Source organism: Oncorhynchus masou, chromosome 6 (genome assembly GCF_036934945.1).
Source record: "Oncorhynchus masou masou isolate Uvic2021 chromosome 6, UVic_Omas_1.1, whole genome shotgun sequence".
NCBI lineage: Eukaryota > Metazoa > Chordata > Actinopteri > Salmoniformes > Salmonidae > Oncorhynchus > Oncorhynchus masou.
In genome coordinates this window covers 57156365-57177750 of record NC_088217.1, presented here as the reverse complement: position 1 = coordinate 57177750, position 21386 = coordinate 57156365, and the positions used below count along the sequence as shown (strand labels likewise).

General features: G+C 47.9%; 1 protein-coding gene across 1 annotated transcript in view; it reads right to left on the bottom strand.

Annotated features, from left to right (window-relative positions):
• The window catches only part of LOC135542333 (kinesin heavy chain-like), a 143177-nt gene that overhangs the window by 82937 nt on the left and 38854 nt on the right, over window positions 1-21386 (bottom strand). Inside the window, exons 2-4 of the mRNA XM_064969219.1 lie at window positions 10110-10197; window positions 6183-6256; window positions 4994-5098 (exon numbers count right to left, since the gene is read on the bottom strand). Coding sequence (XP_064825291.1) covers window positions 4994-5098; window positions 6183-6256; window positions 10110-10197 — 267 coding nt within the window. The remainder of the gene's footprint in view (window positions 1-4993; window positions 5099-6182; window positions 6257-10109; window positions 10198-21386) is intronic.

Here is a 21386-nt window from a genome sequence, read left to right as displayed (position 1 = left end):
TATAGCTATGGTTGATTCAGACAATACACAGTAGTTCTCAGTTATGGTAAGCTGGTGCAGTAGTCTGGTGCATATCTATGTTTATTGCTCGACAAAATAGCCAGAAGAGCGTAGAGACATAGTAGAGACACATTCACATTCACAGTGTCTACAGTAATTCCAGAGGGCTACTGTGGATTGAGGCATCACACTATCAATTATGGTGAGTTACATGGTGCCATATAGTGGAGGCTGCTGAGGAGAGGACAGCTCATAATAATGCCTGGTAGATAGTAAATGGAATGGTATCAAACGTGGTTTCCATGTGGTTGATACCATTCTATTTACTCCATTCCTCAGAAGCCTCCACTGGTTCTCGAGTGTGGTCGGGTCCCAGATGTGCTTTAGCTAACTCCTCTGAACTATTGGAGCATGACAATAATAACCATAGGAGTTGTCTGGAGCACATAAACTCATAGAAAAAAAGTGCAACCTAGAACCTAAAAGGGTTCTTCGGCTCTCCATATCAGAGAACCCTTTTTGGTTCCAGGTAGAACCCTTCTGGAAACAAAAAGGGTTATCTCATGAACCCTTTTTTTTAAAGAATGTGGAGATGTGGACGACTGACACATCCTAATAATAACCATAGGAGTGGAGGCTCCTCAGCGCAGGAAGGGAAGGACCATCCTCCTCAGTGAATTTCATAAAAATAAAAATAGTGAAACATTAAAAAAGCTATCCTTTTTAGATAAAACTATACTAAATATATTCACATGTCACCAAATGATTTATTAAAACACACTGTTTGTTTTGCAATGAAGGTCTACAGTAGCCTCAGCAGCACTCTGTAGGGTAACACCATTGTGTAGCCAGGGGACAATTGACTTCAATTCAAAACCTAGGAGGCTCATTGTTCTCCCCCCTTCCATAGACTTCCATAGTAATTATGACAACTTCTGGAGGATGTCCTCCGATTTACCAGAGCTCTTGCAGCATGAACTGACATGTTGTCCACCCAATCAAAGGATCAGAGAATGAATCTAGTATTGAAAGCATAATCTACAGCTAGCAAGCACTGTAGTGCATAAAATGTTGTCAGTAGTTGTCTCAAAGAGAGAGAAAGAAAATAGTTAAATAGTTTTGAACAAATTCATTTCTTTAAAAATGAAGGAGAAGCAAGAGAGAGAGAGAGAGTGAGAGAGAGAGAGCTATAATTTAGTAATTTTACTTTCACTTTCCCTTACTTAGCTAGCAAATGCAGATAGCTAGTTTAGCCAACACAAACGCCCAGCTCAAACAGAGGGATGCTATGTTAGCTAGCTGGCTATGAATATGAAACCCTGGAACTCATCCAAGTCAAGGTAAGCTTTTGGTTTTACTAATGTATTGCCACCGGGTCCCGCCGGTGTAACTGCTAAATTGCTTACTGACTGTACACTGTACTGCATGATTGTAGCAGATCTACCAACGAGTTAGTTCTATTAGCTAGGTTGACTATAACGATACTTTAGCTAATGTGGTGACAACGATGTAGACTGTGTGTAGCGGTTATGTCACACCCTGGTCGAAGTATTTTGTGTTTTTCTTAATTTATTTGGTCAGGCCAGGGTGTGGCATGGGTTTTTTGTATGTGGTGTGTTTTGTATTGGGATTGTAGCTTAGTGGTGTGTTCTAGATAAGTCTATGGCTGTCTGAAGTGATGCTCAATCAGAGGCAGGTGTTTATCGTTAGCTCTGATTGGGAACCATATTTAGGCAGCCATATTCTTTGAGTGTTTCGTGGGTGATTGTCCTATTGTCCTTATGTCCCTGTTCTTTGTTTATTTACACCAGTATAGGCTGTTTCGGTTTTCGTTACGTTCATTGTTTTTTGTAGTGTTTTGTAATTGATTCGTGTTTAAGTCAGTTTATTAAACATGGATCGCAATCTACACGCCGCATTTTGGTCCGACTCTCCTTCACACCTAGAAAACCGTAACAGAATCACCCACCACAACAGGACCAAGCGGCGTGTCAACAGGCAGCAGCAGCAGGAGATACATAATAAGGATTTCTGGACTTGGGAGGAAATGCTAAACGGAGGAAGACGCGAGGAGGAAGAACTGGAGGCAAAGAAATCGGAGAGGCGCTGGTATGAAGGGGCAGCACGGCGACGCGGATGGAAGCCCGAGAGTCAGCCCCAAAAATGTCTTGGGAGGAGGCTCACAGGGAGTATGGCGACGTTAGGTAGGAGACCTACGCCAACTTCCTGTGGTTACCGGGGGGCTAGAGAGACCGGGCAGGCACAGTGTTAAGCTGAGGTGCGCACGGTGTCCCCAGTGCGGGTGCATAGCCCGGTGCGGTATATTCCAGCTCCGCGTATCGGCCGGGCTAGATTGAGCGTCAAGCCAAATGCCATGAAGCCGGCTCTACGCATCTGGTCCCCAGTGTGTCTCCTTGGGCCGGCTTACATGGCACCAGCCTTGCGCACGGTGTCCCCGGTTCGCCTGCATAGCCCAGCGCGGGCTATTCCACCAGAGCGACCGGGAGTATTCAACCAGGTAAGGTTGGGCAGGCTCGGTGCTCAAGAGCTCCAGTGCGCCTGCACGGTCCGGACTACCCTGTACCACCTCCACGCACCAGCCATCCGGTGGCAGCTCCCCGCACCAGGCTTCCTGTGCGTGTCCTCGGCCCAGTACTACCAGTGCCAGCACCACGCATCAGGCCAACAGTGCGACTCGCCTCTCCAGCGCTGCCAGAGCCTTCCTCCTCTCCTGCGCTGCCGGAGTCTCCCGCCTGTTTAGCGCTGCCAGAGCCTTCCTCCTCTACAGCGCTGCTGGAGTCTCCTGCCTGTTCAGCGCAGCCAGAGCTGCCAGCCTGCATGGAGCAGCCAGAGCTGTCAGTCTGCATGGAGCAGCCAGAGCTGTCGGTCAGCATGGAGCAGCCAGAGCCGCCAGTCAGCATGGAGCAGCCAGATCCGTCAGTCTGCCAGGATCCGCCAGTCAGCCAGACTCTTCCAGATCCGCCAGTCAGCCAGACTCTTCCAGAGCCGCCAGTCAGCCAGACTATTCCAGATCCGTCAGTCTGCCAGGATCCGCCAGTCAGCCAGACTCTTCCAGATCTGCCAGTCAGCCAGACTCTTCCAGATCTGCCAGTCAGCCAGACTCTTCCAGATGCACCAGTCAGCCAGACTCTTCCAGATCCGCCAGTCAGCTAGGATCCGCCAGTCAGCCAGACTCTTCCAGATCTGCCAGTCAGCCAGACTCTTCCAGATCTGCCAGTCAGCCAGACCCTTCCAGATCCACCAGTCAGCCTGGATCTGCCAGAACAGCCAGCCAGCCAGGATCTGCCAGATCCAACTACCTGCCTGAGCTTCCTCTCAGTGCTGAGCTTCCCCTCAGTGCCGAGCTTCCCCTCAGTGCCGAGCTTCCCCTCAGTCCCGAGCTTCCCCTCAGTCCCGAGCTACCCCTCAGTCCCGAGCTGCCTCATTCCCGAGCTGCCCCTCAGTCCCGAGCTGCCCCTCAGTCCAGTGGGGTTCTGGGTGAGGACTACTAGGCCATGGTCGGCGGCGAGGGTGGCCTATCCAAGGACGCGAGGAGGAGGGACTAAGACTTTGATAGAGTGGGGTCCACGTCCTGCGCCGGAGCCGCCACCATGGATAGACGCCCACCCGGACCCTCCTCTATGGTTTTTGTTGTGCGTCCGGGAGTCCACACCTTGGGGGGGGGGGGGTTCTGTCACGCCCTGGTCGAAGTATTTTGTGTTTTTCTTCATTTATTTGGTCAGGCCAGGGTGTGGCATGGGTTTTTTGTATGTGGTGTGTTTTGTATTGGGATTGTAGCTTAGTGGGGTGTTCTCGATAAGTCTATGGCTGTCTGAAGTGGTTCTCAATCAGAGGCAGGTGTTTATCATTATCTGATTGGGAACCATATTTAGGCAGCCATATTCTTTGAGTGTTTCGTGGGTGATTGTCCTATTGTCCTTATGTCCCTGTTCTGTGTTCATTTACACCAGTATAGGCTGTTTCGGTTTTCGTTACGTTCATTGATTTTTGTAGTGTTTTGTAATTGATTCGTGTTTACGTCAGTTTATTAAACATGGATCGCAATCTACACGCCGCATTTTGGTCCGACTCTCCTTCACACCTAGAAAACTGTAACAGGCTATGATATGGTTTGGCTTGGAAATGTTTTTTCACCTGGTCACAAACAGCTGATGTGTTGTGCATTGAAGTCCACAAGCGCAGGAAAAAGGTAAGAGGAGGAGAGTGCGTAGATGCGAGAAGGAATACAATGGGCTGCTATGAAAGTGAACAGTCTTTGCATGTGATTCACTCCACCAATTCTGTTGAAAACGTTTCTTAAACGGAAGCAAACGAAACGGGGATAAACATACCTGAATTGTCCAATAGAAATTGTAATTTGCAACTGTTGGACTAATGATGTCTGTCACCTCAAATTTTTGTAGCAACCTCATGATGAGTATAGATTAAATTTGAGTATTATGTAGTAGCCCAAATATATCCATGTTACATTGAACTGGGTGAATGGAATATGAATGACAGTTATCCAATATGCTGTAAAAGAAGTAAGGTCAAAAAAGTCCTCCCTCATCTTAAACAGCACTGACCGACACTGACAGAGATTGGGTACACCACCGAGCAACTGGTGCAGAAAATGTTGTCACTACAGCCCAGAGGGTCATGGGGGAATACAGACATCACACTGTTCTCAGTACTGGTGAGATGGTGCAGTAGTCTGGTCCAGTAATATGTATCCTATGGTGTGATACAAATAGGCAGAAGAATTGGCTAAAGGACATTCAGATCTAGGACACCAGACAGTGTTTTTAGAGACATCATCAACTAGATAGATGTTGAGATAAAAGAGACGGCAAGACAAAATTAAAAGTGGCAGAGCAATTTTCAAAGTGAGGTCCAGAGGGGCAATGTGTGGTCCGGAGTCGGCTGCACTACCACTTGAGCAGACTATGGGACTATTGGTGCAGACAGACAGTGTTGTCAGCAGAGTACAGACCTTGATGTGGAACTCAAGGTTTTCATCCATTGCGAATATGTGATTGAAGATATCCTCTGCAATTCTAGGGATGATCCCCATCCCATGAGGGTCATGCAGCTTGCCCTGAAAGAAGACAGAAGGGATGTGGGAAAAGAAGACGAGATGTCAGAGAAGACGAGAGGAAGAATGGATAAGAGAAAAATACTTGGGGGAGGTCACTTGGCGGAGGTTAAAGGAGAATAAAAGACTAGGGGGAGTTAGAGAGGAGAGGGGGAGGAAAACATTGTGAAAGGATGAGGGGGAGAGAGAGAGACGCGGAAAAGAAGGATGAACAGGGGACAGGGACTTAACTTGGAGGAGAGTCCGATGATATTTAGAGGAGAGGAGACAAGACGGTAAATCATTTAAAGCAAGGGGACTTCAGCTACTGGAGTGTACAATGATTTATGCCAGTTAGTGTTTTTAACCACTCAACTAATCATCAATCCATTGATTAGTTCTGATGGATTCTAAGTTCTGACTCCTAAAACTTGGAATAGGGTTAATTATCAGGTATCCTGTTGAAATATTGAGTGCTATGGTTTAGAGGGTCGACACCAGAAGTTATTGGTTATCTGTAGGAGGAAGGTATATGGTAGGTGCAATTAAGCTTGGAATGTACTGAGTGTAGGGAAAACGATCACACGTGGCAGGCATTGATGAGGGGAGAGAGCTATGGAGTAATGATGAAGGGGTCTAGGTCAGGTCACGGTAAGGGAGAAGGAACAGTTTATTGCCCTATCACTTAGTTTCCTGCCTAGAAACGAAGATACAATGTTTAGCGAGGAGGAGAAGACTCCACCCAATGTATATGGTATGTATACCACCACCGGTGAAACCATGTCTTTGTCGGTTCAGCTGTTAGACCCTTTGGGATGAATAAACTTGGTTTACGCTTTCATTGTGTCCGTCGAGTTCTTAATCTGGTAATTAGAACCTAACAGTTCAATAAGGTGTGCTTTGCTGGGCTGGAACAAAATCGTGCAATCGGCAGGGTACTACCCGAGGACTGCAGCTGAGAATCACTGGTTTATATCACTCTACATAAAGAACACTCCAGTCTACGTCCCAAACTGGACAAAAGTAGTGCACTTTATAGGGGATAGGGTGCCATTTAGGATACAAGCCAAGTCTAATCTCTGTGGTGATGTGGTCAATGAAAACATACCTCCATGGTGTGTGTTTTTCCAGAGGAGGTCTGTCCATAGGCGAAGATGGTGCCATTGTATCCCCCGAGTACATCTAGAGACAGGAGACAGGGAATACAGTACGTTCAAAAGAACAGCACATCTATAAAGTAGGAAAGATACAGGACAATGGACAATAGATATTAGATATAGGAGACAGGAGGCAGAATGCAGGAGAACAGAGGCAGAATAAGGAGACAGGAGTAGGGAGAGGATGCTAGACATAAGACAACAGCCTCCTCATTCAGCCCATAGCAACAAGACACTGCACCAACAAAGATTGCCCACCTACAGAACAACACACACACATACGTGCTCACACACACACGCACACGCACGACCACACACCCACACCTACAGAGAGCACGATACAGCAAGCACTAACAAGCAGCACAACCTCTGTTTTGTCAGTCAGTGGGCAGAAAGTCAAACATACATACCAACTACCAGGCTAGGAGCCGGAGGGAACCATAACTTCTTCCATCCTATACCATTTAATTTCACACTCCTTTTATCTTTCCTTATTTCAGTTGCTTTCCCTTTCTCTCTGTCTCTCTACATCTGTCTCTCTCTCTCTCTCTCTCTCTCTCTCTCTTTCTTTCTTTGTAAGCTATTCTAGTCATGCTGGTGCTGGAGCGAGCCGAACCGTGACATAAACAAGTAATTCAAGACACATGGAATCTGTCTCTGAGAGGAGAGGAGAAGGACGATAAGAGGCCAGAGCCAGAGAGACAATTAGGCCAGTGCAGCTGGGGGGAGGGGGGGGGGGAGAAAGAGAGAGAGAGAGAGAGATCCAATTATCTCTGTAGACCAGCTCTATGGCATCTCTTTCACTCTGTTCTCCCTTCCTTTCCTTTCTTCCTTGTCTACAGTATGTTTCACACCTCTCTTATTTTCCTTTCCTCTCATCCTTTCTTTTTGTTCTCCCCTCTCTTCTTTATTACTACCTTTGATTTCCTATGCTACACTCTGGCTGTGTTCTCATCTGTTTTCTCTATTTCTCTTTCTTCTGACAATGCTGTTCTTTCCCTTTCATTAATCTGTCCCAGGCTCAATCACAGGCAGACAGCATAGCACTCGTTTGTCATGTTAGACAACGGGATTGAAATCTGCAATCTACACTGTCTCTCTATGCATATGGGAAATGAGAGGGAAGGCTGGACAGCAAGATGACAGAGAGGGGAGAGAGAGAGATACAGAGAGAGTGAGAGAGAGAGCATGCAAGGAGGAGAGAAAGAGCAAGGGAGAGACTGAGAGCAAGATAGATAGCTCACATGTTTTTATTCAAGATAAGCTTGCACATTATTGTTACTTTAATTTCTTTTCATCAGGGCCTAAATAATACTGGAATTAAATTTCAGAAACAGAAAGTGCATGCAATGAATGGTCTATCAGATATCAGTTGTTCTATCAGCTACGGTCTGCTCTGGACTCACCTTTGACTATATGTTTGGGACAAGTGTTGTACATACACTACCGTTCAAAAGTTTGGGGTCACTCAGAATTTTTTTTTTTTTTAAATCAAATCAAATTTTATTTGTCACATACACATGGTTAGCAGATGTTAATGCGAGTGTAGCGAAATGCTTGTACTTCTAGTTCCGACAATGCAGTAATAACCAACACGTAATCTAACTAACAATTCCTAAACTACTGTATTATACACAGTGTAAGGGGATAAAGAATATGTACATAAGGATATATGAATGAGTGATGGTACAGAGCAGCATAGGCAAAATACAGTAGATGGTATCGAGTACAGTATATACATATGAGATGAGTATGTAAACAAAGTGGCATAGTTAAAGTGGCTAGTGATACATGTATTACATAAGAATGCAGTCGATGATATAGAGTACAGTATATACGTATGCATATGAGATGAATAATGTAGGGTAAGTAACATTATATAAGGTAGCATTGTTTAAAGTGGCTAGTGATATATTTACATCATTTCCCATCAATTCAAATTATTAAAGTGGCTGGAGTTGAGTCAGTGTCAGTGTGTTGGCAGCAGCCACTCAATGTTAGTGGTGGCTGTTTAACAGTCTGATGGCCTTGAGATAGAAGCTGTTTTTCAGTCTCTCGGTCCCAGCTTTGATGCACCTGTACTGACCTCGCCTTCTGGATGATAGCGGGGTGAACAGGGAGTGGCCCGGGTGGTTGATGTCCTTGATGATCTTTATGGCCTTCCTGTAACATCGGGTGGTGTAGGTGTCCTGGAGGGCAGGTAGTTTGCCCCCGGTGATGCGTTGTGCAGACCTCACTACCCTCTGGAGAGCCTTACGGTTGAGGGCGGAGCAGTTGCCGTACCAGGCGGTGATACAGCCCGCCAGGATGCTCTCGATTGTGCATCTGTAGAAGTTTGTGAGTGCTTTTGGTGACAAGCCGAATTTCTTCAGCCTCCTGAGGTTGAAGAGGCGCTGCTGCGCCTTCTTCACGATGCTGTCTGTGTGAGTGGACCAATTCAGTTTGTCTGTGATGTGTATGCCGAGGAACTTAAAACTTGCTACTCTCTCCACTACTGTTCCATCGTTGTGGATAGGGGGGTGTTCCCTCTGCTGTTTCCTGAAGTCCACAATCATCTCCTTAGTTTTGTCCTTGTTTTTCAAAGAAAAGCATTTTTTTTGTCCATTAAAATAGCATTAAATTGATCAGAAATACAGTGTAGACATTGTTAATGTTGTAAATTACTATTGTAGCTGGAAACGGCAGATTTTGAATGGAATATCTACATAGGCGTACAGTGGCCCAATATGTGTTCCATTAGAGTGTCTAGTTTGAGAAACAGATGCCTCACAAGACCTCAACTGGCAACTTCATTAAATAGTACCCGCAAAACACCAGTCTCAACGTCAACAGTGAAGAGGCGACTCCGGGATGCTGGCCTTCCAGGCAGAGTTGCAAAGAAAAAGCCATATATCAGACTGGCCAATAAAAATAAAATATTAAGATGGGCAAAATAACACAGACACTGGACAGAGGAACTCTGCCTTGAAGGCCAGCATCCCGGAGTTGCCTCTTCACTGTTGACGTTGAGACGTTGAGACTACACACTCTAATGTTCTTGTCCTCTTGCTCAGTTATGCACCGTGGCCTCCCACTCCTCTTTCTATTCTGGTTAGAAACAGGGTGCACTGTTCTGTAAAGGGAGTAGTACACAGCGTTGTACGAGATCTTCGGTTTCTTGGCAATTTCTCGCATGCAATAGCCTTCATTCCTCAGAACAATAATAGACTGACAAGTTTCAGAAGAAAGGTCTTTGTTTCTGGCCATTTTGAGCCTGTAATCGAACCCACAAATACTGATTCTCCAGATACTCAACTAGTCTCAAGAAGGCCAGTTGTATTGCTTCTTTAATCAGAACACACTTTTCAGCTGTGCTAACATAATTGCAAAAGGGTTTTCGAATGATCAATTAGCCTTTTAAAATTATAAACTTGGATTAACTAACACAATGTGCTATTGGAACACAGGAGTGATGGTTGCTGTTAATGGGCCTCTGTATGCCTATGTAGATATTCCATAAAAAATCTGCAGTTTGCAGCTACAATAGTCATTTACAACATTAACAATGTCTACACTGTATTTCTGATCAATTTGATGTTATTTTAATGGACAAAATAATGCTTTTCTTTCAAAAACAAGGACATTTCTAAGTGACCCCAAACTTTTGAATGGTAGTGTAGATAGAAGTACATATAGACACAGAGAGATAGAGAGGGAGGGAGAGAGTGTGAGAGACGGGGCGAGAGCGAAAGAGATCAAAAGATAGAAAGAGCGAGAGAGAGAGAGAGAGAGGGTGAGAGAGAGAGAGAGAGAGAGAAAGAGAGAGAGAGAGAGAGCGTGAAAGACATGACAGGGAGAGATGGAGATGGAGACACAGAGATGGAGGGGCTGGCACTCACCTTTGACTATCTGTTTGGCGCAGGTGTTGTACACCTGTTCCTGTGTTGTGTTGGTGGGGAACACCCGGTCAAACACATATGACTTCCCCTGTGGAGCCAAGACACACAGTTCCTGGGTCAGTCAATACATCAAAACAAACACACAGACAAACACCGTCTCTGGCTCTGGATGCATCTCAAAAGGCACCCTATTCCCTGAACAGAAAACATGCACTACTTTTGACCCAATTCCCTATATATTAACCTATTTCCCTATGTATTACACTATCATAGGGCTCTGGTAAAAGTAGTACACTATATAGGGAATAGTGTGCATACAGAGACAAACACAGCCCTTAACACGGTCCATGAGAATGTTGCCGCAGGGAATGGGGGCCTATTGGTAGATGTATAAAAAAAAGCAGACATTGAATAACTCTTTCAGCATGATGAAATTATTAATTACACTTTGGATGTTGTATCAATACACCCACTCATTACAAAGATACAAACGTCCATGTTAACAATTGCCGGAGAGGAAGGAAAACACTCAGGGATTTCACCATGAATCCAATGGTGACTTTAAAACAGTTACAAAGTGTAATGGCTGTGATAGGAGAAAACTGAGTATGGATCAACAACATTATAGTTACTCCCCAATATTAACCTAATTGACAGTGAACTGAAGGAAGAATAAACATATTTCAAAACATGCATCCTGTTTTCAACAAGGCATTAAACTAATATTGCAAAACATGTGGCAAAGCAATTAACATTTTCAAGCATAGTGGTGTGTGTGTGTGTGTGTGTGTGTGTGTGTGTGTGTGTGTGTGTGTGTGTGTGTGTGTGTGTGTGTGTGTGTGTGTGTGTGTGTGTGTGTGTGTGTGTGTGTGTGTGTGTGTGTGTGTGTGTGTGTGTGTGTGTGTGCGTGTGTGCGTGTGTGCGTGTGTGCGTGTGTGCGTGTGTGTGTGTGTGTGTGTGTGTGGAAAATGGTCTAGAAATAGAGGGATGGAAGGATGGCGGGACAGAGGGGTGGAGGAATGGAGGAGCAAAGGGATGAAGGGGCGGCCCTCCCTCCATCCCATCACTCCACCCCTCCCCTGCTGTTAGCCAGCACAGATTCAGTAATTAGTCCATCTGCCTCACTTTTCCTCCTATCATCTTCTCCCTTTCTCCTCCCCTCGCCTCCTATTCACTGCTCTCTCTCTCCTAAACCCACTCCTTCTTTCTCATATTCTTCCTCTCTCATCCCCTCTCCCTTCCTTCTCATCCTCTCCTCTCATCATATCTCTCCTCCTTTCTACTGCTCCTCTTACTATGACCTAGTTGAATAGACGTAGAGTGTTTTTTGTACTTCCCACTTAAACTGAAAAGGTTTTCAAGTGTCACAATTTCACCGCCGGTCAATATCTACTGACTCACTAGCTTTAAGATTTCAGTTAAACATTTTTGCTGCAGACAGGAAAATACACAGTATACTGTATGGAGACATTTTCCTGAGGTTCTGATTTGACATTTTTGAATAGGTAATAGACTGCATGTTTTTTGTCATCTGACATGGGTTTCAAATAACTGAAACTGTTTTTAACTGTCACAAATAAACCTCCGAGCTGGCCAGGTGAAAACAAGCTTTCCATTAGGTCTGATTACCATTGGGTACGGTTCCTTAGGATGTGCTCCACACTGAGCAGAACGCTGCACCTAGCAGAACAACTGAAAATGTGTTGGGGCTTGTGAATGACATGAAATGCTTACATGATGTAATGAGGATCAAACATCCCTATTGCTTTGCTAAGCCGTTTCTTATTCTGATATCCCTGCTTAAAGCTAATCTGCTATTTTGTTTTGTTCTGTTCTGCATACATGTGCTATATACGTTTCTCCATTATGGGTGTGTGTGGTTTTGTTTGTGTGTGCTTGTGGGTTGCATGTGAAATACAGCAGGCCAAGGCCTCCCTTCCCGCAATCTGTTGTTAGCGTGAGAGTTGGGGAGTGGGGGAGAACTATAGGGGAAAACAAAGAGAAGGGTGTGACAGGAGAAGGAGGGAGGGAGGGAAGGGGAGAAAGAGAGAGCGACAGAGAGCAGCTGAATGTAAATGGAGGTCTGGCAGGGAGAAATGGGCTGAGCTTTGGGGACCATCAGAGCTCTGCTGCTCTGCTCTCTCTAACCAGACAGAGGCCTTGGTGTGTGTGTGTGTGTGTGTGTGTGTGTGTGTGTGTGTGTGTGTGTGTGTGTGTGTGTGTGTGTGTGTGTGTGTGTGTGTGTGTGTGTGTGTGTGTGTGTGTGTGTGTGTGTGTGCACGCTAGACTCAGGGGTGGGCAACTCCCGTCATCGGGGGCCTGATTGGTGTCACACTTTTTCTCCATCACTAGCAAACACAGCAGCTAGAGGGTTGGGCGTGGTGGGTTTAACCGGGGCAGCAGCTACATAGCCACGGCATTTGCTTTAAAGCTTCCTTTTCACACTCTACTACCTTCCCTCTCATCTATCTCTCGCTTCTCTCGCTTTGCATGTCAATGCATCACTGGCTACATCTTGTGGGTTGGTAAAAAAAACACACAAAAAACACAGATTGATAAATAAGAGGCTTTGGGATTTGGTGATAGTCACTGCATGTGTTGTTCTCTCCCACTTGACTTGACTCTCTGCTGTGGCGGGGGGGAAAAGAGATCGTCTCCTCTCCTCCTCTCAGAGGTATGAAGGGCCCTACACACGGGACGTTTGTGTGTGTGTCACATGGGATGGCCTGCTTACACCGGATGCAGCCTGCTCTCAGGGCAGGTCTCTGGGCAGCTATAGACTGCTCTGGACACAGAATCTACATGGCTCTGGGATGCTGGCTCCCTACAGCTAAACCACAGACAGACAGATAACAACATAATTCAACTCCCCATCAACAATGGCAGGCACAAGAATACATTACATGAAAATAATAAATTACAAAAGGGTCAAATAAGCTCTCTCTCTCTAGAAAATGCCTGTTAAACTGCTACACAATCCGTGGATACCACCAGGCTCTCTAAATAGGAGGCATATTTATACACCATGGTTACAAATTACAATACACTGGGTAGGCCTACACGATGGTTGCTAAGGGAGACATGGAGAATGCGAATTCTGCAGAAAAAAAGGAAAAAAAAGGAAATACTTTAGTTTATCTTTCAAATCAAAATTTATCACAAAGCTTTCGCTTAGATAACTAGACGTTTCTCACTATCGTTATGCTTTGATATAAATAGCAGGTTTTTTAACACTCAAAAACTGGAGCAAATAGTATTTTATGGAACTGGAGCACTCTGCATTATTCATTAAGAGACTGTGAGAGGGAGAACGAGAGAAAGAAATAGGAAAGAGCGAAAGAGCAGAGAAATGGAAAGGTTCTCTTTTTTTTCTTTTTTTTGAGGGTGGATCAGCTTAATTGTTATGTACTTGAGTGAAGACCCAAAAGCGGTTTTAACAGAAAACAGAGTTCTTTAATGAAAAACAGGAATGGCATAAATCCTCTTCCAACGTTGACAATGGAACAAAAAGAACGTAGTATAGTGCAGGATGCACCTGCCAGGCAGACTCCGACAGGATAGGACAAGGTGGAAGCAAACGAGACGACAGCTTGCTTCTGGCATCAAAAACACAAACAAGAATCAGACACTGAAAGTAGCAGGAACAGAGAGAAATAGAGACCTAATCAGAGGGGAAGAGAGAACAGGTGTGAAAGAGTGAATGAGCTAGTTAGGGGAGATGTAGAACAGCTGAAGAATGAGAGACAGAGAAGGTAACCTAAAAAGACCAGCAGAGAGAGACAGAGTGAAGAGAAAGGACAGGAACAGACATAACAAGACATGACAGTACCCCCCACTCACCGAGCGCCTCCTGGCGCACTCGAGGAGGAAACCTGGCGGCAACGGAGGAAATCATCGATCAGCGAACGGTCCAGCACGTCCCGAGAGGGAACCCAACTCCTCTCCTCAGGACCGTACCCCTCCCAATCCACTAGGTACTGATGACCACGGCCCCGAGGGCGCATGTCCAAAATCTTACGAACCCTGTAGATGGGTGCGCCTCGACAAGGATGGGGGGAGGGACGAGCGGGGGCGCGAAGAACGGGCTTAACACAGGAGACATGGAAGACCGGGTGAACGCGACGAAGATAGCGCGGAGAAGAAGTCGCACTGCGACAGGATTAATGACCTGGGAAATACGGAACGGACCAATGAACCGCGGGGCCAACTTGCGAGAAGCTGTCTTAAGGGGAAGGTTCTGAGTGGAGAGCCATACTCTCTGACCGCAACAATATCTAGGACTCTTGGTCCTACGCTTATTAGCGGCCCTCACAGTCTGCGCCTATTACGGCAAAGTGCCGACCTGACCCCCTTCCAGGTGCGCTCGCAACGCTGGACAAAAGCCTGAGCGGAGGGGACGCAGGACTCGGCGAGCTGAGATGAGAACAGCGGAGGCTGGTACCCGAGGCTACTCTGAAAAGGAGATAGACCGGTAGCAGACGAGGGAAGCGAGTTGTGGGCGTACTCTGCCCAGGGGAGCTGTTCTGACCAAGACGCAGGGTTACGAAAATAAAGACTGCGTAAATTGCGACCAACAGTCTGATTGGCCCGTTCGGCTTGACCGTTAGACTGGGGATGAAAGCCGGACGAGAGACTGACGGAAGCCCCAATCAAACGGCAAAACTCCCTCCAAAATTGAGACGTGAACTGCGGGCCTCTGTCGGAAACGACGTCAGACGGAAGGCCATGAATTCGGAAAACATTCTCGATAATGATCTGAGCCGTCTCCTTAGCAGAAGGGAGCTTAGCGAGAGGAATGAAATGAGCCGCCTTAGAGAATCTATCGACAACCGTAAGAATAACTGTCTTCCCGCTGATGAAGGCAGTCCGGTGATGAAATCTAAAGCGATGTGAGACCACGGTCGAGAGGGAATGGGAAGCGGTCTGAGACGGCCGGCAGGAGGAGAGTTCCCAGATTTAGTCTGCGCGCAGACCGAACAAGCGGCGACAAATCGACGCGCGTCACGTTCCCGAGTGGGCCACCAGAAACGCTGGCGAATGGAAGCGAGCGTACCCGAACGCCGGGGTGGCCGGCTAACTTGGCAGAGTGGGCCCACTGAAGAACGGCCGGACGAGTAGGAACGGGAACGAACAGAAGGTTCCTAGGACAAGCTCGCGGCGACGGAGTGTGAGCGAGTGCTTGCTTTACCTGCCTCTCAATTCCCCAGACAGTCAACCCGACAACACGCCCTTCAGGAGAATCCCCTCGGGGTCGGTGGAGACCTCAGAAGAACTGAAGAGACGAGATAAAGCATCAGGCTTGGTGTTTTTGAGCCCGGACGATAAGAAATAACAAACTCGAAACGAGCGAAAAACAGAGCCCAACGAGCCTGACGCGCATTAAGTCGTTTGGCTGAACGGATGTACTCAAGGTTCCTATGGTCAGTCCAAACGACAAAAGGAACGGTCGCCCCTCCAACCACTGTCGCCATTCGCCTAGGGCTAAGCGGATGGCGAGCAGTTCGCGATTACCAACATCATAGTTACGTTCTGACGGCGATAAGCGATGAGAGAAAAACGCGCAAGGATGGACCTTGCCGTCAGAGAGAGAGCGCTGAGAAAGAATTGCTCCCACGCCCACCTCTGACGCGTCAACCTCAACAACAAACTGACTAGAGATGTCAGGTGTAACAAGAATAGGTGCGGATGTAAAACGATTCTTAAGAAGATCAAAAGCTCCCTGGGCGGAAACGGACCACTTAAAGCACGTCTTAACAGAAGTAAGGGCTGTGAGGGGAGCTGCCACCTGACCGAAATTACGGATGAAACGACGATAGAAATTAGCGAAGCCCAGAAAGCGCTGCAGCTCGACGCGTGACTTAGGAACGGGCCAATCAATGACAGCCTGGACCTTAGCGGGATCCATCTTAATGCCCTCAGCGGAAATAACGGAACCGAGAAAAGGGACAGAGGCGGCATGAAAAGTGCACTTCTCAGCCTTCACATAAAGACAGTTCTCCAAAAGGCGCTGGAGGACGCGTCGCACGTGCTGAACATGAATCGAGAGAGACGGTGAAAAAATCAGGATATCGTCCATGTAAACGAAAACAAAAATGTTCAGCATGTCTCTCAGGACGTCGTTAACTAGTGCCTGAAAGACAGCTGGAGCGTTAACGAGGCCGAAAGGAAGAACCCGGTATTCAAAGTGCCCTAACGGAGTGTTAAACGCCGTCTTCCACTCGTCCCCTCCCTGATGCGCACGAGATGGTAGGCGTTACGAAGGTCCAATTTGGTGAAAAACCTGGCTCCCTGCAGGATCTCGAAGGCTGAAGACATAAGAGGAAGCGGATAACGATTCTTAACTGTTATGTCATTCAGCCCTCGATAATCCACGCATGGGCGCAGGGACCCGTCCTTCTTCTGAACAAAAAAAAACCCCGCTCCGGCGGGAGAGGAGGAGGAGACTATGGTACCGGCGTCGGCGAAACCGACAAATAATCCTCGAGAGCCTTACGTTCGGGAGCCGACAGAGAGTATAATCTACCCCGGGGGAGTAGTTCCCGGAAGGAGATCAATACTACAGTCATACGACCGGTGTGGAGGGAGAGAAGTGGCCTTGGAACGACTGAACACCGTGCGCAGATCGTGATACTCCTCCGGCACCCCTGTCAAATCGCCAGGCTCCTCCTGTGAAGAAGAGACAGAGGAAACAGGAGGGATAGCAGACATTAAACAGGTCACATGACAAGAAACATTCCAGGATAGGATAGTATTACTAGACCAATTAATAGAAGGGTTATGGCGCACTAGCCAGGGATGACCCAAAACAACAGGTGTAAAAGGTGAACGAAAAATTAAAAAAGAAATGGTTTCGCTATGATTACCAGAGACAGTGAGGGTTAAAGGCAGCGTCTCACGCTGAATCTTGGGGAGAGAACTACCATCTAAAGCGAACAAGGCCGTGGGCTCCCCTAACTGTCTGAGAGGAATGTCATGTTCCCGAGCCCAGGTCTCGTCCATAAAACAGCCCTCCGCCCCAGAGTCTATCAAGGCACTGCAGGAAGCAGATGAACCGGGCCAGCGGAGATGGACCGGAAAGGTAGTGCGTGATCCAGAAGGAGAGGCCTGAGTAGTTGCGCTCACCAGTAGCCCTCCCCTTACTGATGAGCTCTGGCTTTTACTGGACATGAGGTGACAAAATGACCAGCGGAGCCGCAGTAGAGACAGAGGCGATTGGTGATTCTCCGTTCCTTCTCCTTGGCCGAGATGCGGATACCCCCCAGCTGCATAGGCTCAGCATCCGAGCCGGCGGAGGAGGGTGGCAGTGATGCGGCAGGTGGCAGTGATGTGGAGAGGGGAGCAACGGAGAACGCGAGCTCCTTTCCACGAGCTCGGCGACGAAGATCAAACCGTCGCTCTATGCGAATAGCGAGGGCTATTAAGGAGTCCAGACTGGAAGGAACCTCCCGGGAGAGGATCTCATCCTTAACCTCGACGAGGAGACCCTCCAGAAAACGAGCGAGCAAAGCCGGCTTGTTCCAGTCACTAGAGGCAGCGAGAGTGCGAAACTCAATAGAATAATCCGTTATGGATCAATTCCCCTGACATAGGGAAGACAGGGCCCTGGAAGCCTCCTCCCCAAAAACAGAACGGTCAAAAACCCGTATCATCTCCTCCTTAAAGTCCTGAAACTGGTTAATACACTCAGCCCTCGCCTCCCAGATTGCCGTGCCCCACTCACGCGCCCGTCCGGTAAGGAGAGAAATGACGTGGGCGATGCGGGCTGCGCTCCTGGAGTAAGTGTTGGGCTGGAGAGAGAACACCACATCACACTGAGTGAGGAATGAGCGGCACTCAGTGGGCTCCCCAGAGTAACAGGGCGGGTTGTTGATCCTGGGCTCCGGAGACTCGGAAACCCTGGAAGTGGGCGGTGGATCGAGGTGGAGTTGGTGAACCTGTCTTGTGAGGTCGGAGACTTGGACGGCCAGGGTCTCAACGGCATGTCGAGCAGCAGACAATTCCTCCTCGTGTCTGCCTAGCATCGCTCCCTGGATCTCGACGGCGGAGTGAAAAGGGTCCGGAGCCGCTGGGTCCATTCTTGGTCTGATTCTTCTGTTATGTACTTGAGTGAAGACCCAAAAGCGGTTTTAACAGAAAACAGAGTTCTTTAATGAAAAACAGGAATGGCATAAATCCTCTTCCAACGTTGACAATGGAACAAAAAGAACGTAGTATAGTGCAGGATGCACCTGCCAGGCAGACTCCGACAGGATAGGACAAGGTGGAAGCAAACGAGACGACAGCTTGCTTCTGGCATCAAAAACACAAACAAGAATCAGACACTGAAAGTAGCAGGAACAGAGAGAGAAATAGAGACCTAATCAGAGGGGGAAGAGAGAACAGGTGTGAAAGAGTGAATGAGCTAGTTAGGGGAGATGTAGAACAGCTGAAGAATGAGAGACAGAGAAGGTAACCTAAAAAGACCAGCAGAGAGAGACAGAGTGAAGAGAAAGGACAGGAACAGACATAACAAGACATGACATTAATATTGCGGAAAGAATGTTGCTTCCAATGTAATTGTCTGCATAATTTCCAATCCCCCATATTTTTGGGGTAAATATATATATCCATACACGCATGCATATACAGTATATACACATATATACATACACATACCTATATAGACATACAGTACATACTTTTTTAAAGAATATACCTTTATTATTATTCCCCGCAAACCCTACCGCCGATCCCCCAATTGAAGTAAACTAATAAACACTTCTGCTTCTACCTTCAATCCATACATCTTATACACATTCTACAGACACAGTCTACTTTACAATAGTTCTCTCTTGTTTGTTCTTAGTCCTTCCTCTATTTCTGATGTCCATCCAGTTTGATTTCTATTTGTAACTCTGCTATTTCACAAAAGTTCCGAACCTATATATATTTTACAGATCCTGTATGCTTTACATGTTTATCTTGTTATTATAGTCCCACCCTTCAGCTCCATTCAACACCTCCCATCTGTCTCTCAACATCATCCATTTCGGATTTCTACTTGCCATATATTTTTCAACTGTGCTGTGATGCTTCACAAAATAATTGAACCTTCCTATACTCATAGCTTCTACAGATTGTAAATTAAAAATAAACATGTTTGCTAAAATAATTATTATATTATTGATTGATTGACTATGGATTTTCAAATCACCCGGTATTGCTATCTGTTGTCACGCCCTGGTCTTAGTATTTTGTGTTTTATTTATTTATTTGGTCAGGCCAGGGTGTGACATGGGTTTTGGTATGTGGTGTGGTTTTGTCTTGGGGTTTTTCACAGGTATTGGGATTGTAGCTTAGTGGGGTTTTCTCGCTTAGTCTATGGCTGTCTGAAGTGGTTCTCAATCAGATCGTTGTCTCTGATTGGGAACCATATTTAGGCAGCCATATTCTTTGAGTGTGTCGTGGGTGATTGTCCTTGTTACTGTCTATGTGTGACTTTGCACCAGGCTGTTTCGGGTTTTCGTGTTACGTTTCTTGTTTTGTAGTGTTTGTGTTTAGTTGTTTTTTTATTAAACATGAATCTCAATAGCCACCGCCGCATTTTGGTCCGACTCTCTTTCACATGAAGAAAGCCGTTACAGAATCACCCACCACAACAGGACCAAGCGGCGTGGTGACAGGCAGCGGCAGCAGGAGCTACGAAGTCTGGAGTATACGACTTTGGAGGAAATAGACAGGTGGGCGGTCGACCCAGGGAGAGTGCTGGAGCCCGCCTGGGATTCGCTGGAGCAGTGCGAAGAGGGTTACCGGAGAATGGAGTTGGAGTTGGAGAAACAAGCACGGCGGCGTGGATGGAAGCCCGAGAGTCAGCCCCAAAAATGTATTGGGGGGTGGCTCACAGGAAGTATGGCGAGGCCATGTAGGAGACCTGCGTCAACTTCCTGTGGTTACCGGGAGTCTAGAGAGACCGGGCAGGCACCGTGTTATGTTGTGAAGCGCATGGTGTCCCCAGTGCGGGTGCATAGCCCGTTGCGATACATTCCAGCTCCGCATATCGGCCGGGCTAGAGTGGGCATCGAGCCAAGTGCCATGAAGCCGGCTCTACGCATCTGGTCTCCAGTGCGTCTCCTTGGGCCGGCTTACATGGCACCAGCCTTGCGCATGGTGTCCCCGGTTCGCCTGCATAGCCCAGTGCGGGCTATTCCACCTCGCGCACTGGCAGAGCGACCGGGACCATTCAACCGGTTAAGGTTGGGCAGGCTCGGTGCTCAGGAGCTCCAATGCGCCTGCACGGTCCGGTCTATCCGTCACCACCTCCACGCACCAGCCAACCGGTGGCAGCCCCCCTCACAAGGCTGTCTCTCCGGCTCATCCGTACAGGTGCTCCCGTCTGTCCAGCACTGCCAGAGCCTTCCTCCTCTGCCGGAGTCTCCCGCCTGTTTGGCTCTGCCAAAGGCTTCCGCCTCTACAGCGCTGCCGGAGTCTCCCGCCTGTTCAGAGCTGCCAGTCTGCATGGAGCAGCCAGAGCTTCCAGTCTGTATGGAGCAGCCAGAGCTGCCAGTCTGCAAGGAGCTGCCAGTCTGCAAGGAGCTGCCAGAGCTGCCAGTCTGCATGGAGCAGCCAGAGCTGCCAGTCTGCAAGAAGCCGCCAGAGCTGCCAGTCTGCAAGGAGCTGCCAGAGCTGCCAGTCTGCATGGAGCAGCCAGAGCTGCCAGTCTGCAAGAAGACGCCAGAGCTGCCAGTCTGCAAGAAGCCACCAGAGCTGCCAGTCTGCATGGAGCGGCCAGAGATGTCAGTCAGCATGGAGCAGCCAGAGCCATCAGTCAGCATGGAGCAGCCAGAGCCGTCAGTCAGCATGGAGCAGCCAGAGCCGTCAGTCAGCATGGAGCTGCCAGATCTGCCAGTCTGCATGGAGCAGCCAGAGCTGCCAGTCTGCAAGAAGCCGCCAGAGCTGCCAGTCTGCAAGAAGCCACCAGAGCTGCCAGTCTGCATGGAGCAGCCAGAGATGTCAGTCAGCATGGAGCAGCCAGAGCCGTCAGTCAGCATGGAGCAGCCAGAGCCGTCAGTCAGCATGGAGCAGCCAGAGCCGCCAGTCTGCCAGGATCCGCCAGTCAGCCAGGATCTTCCAGATCCGCCAGTCAGCCAGGATCTGCCAGTCAGCCAGACTCTTCCAGATCCGCCAGTCAGCCAGGATCTTCCAGATCCGCCAGTCAGCCAGGATCTTCCAGATCCGCCAGTCAGCCAGGATCCGCCAGTCAGCCAGACTCTTCCAGATCCGCCAGTCAGCCAGGATCTG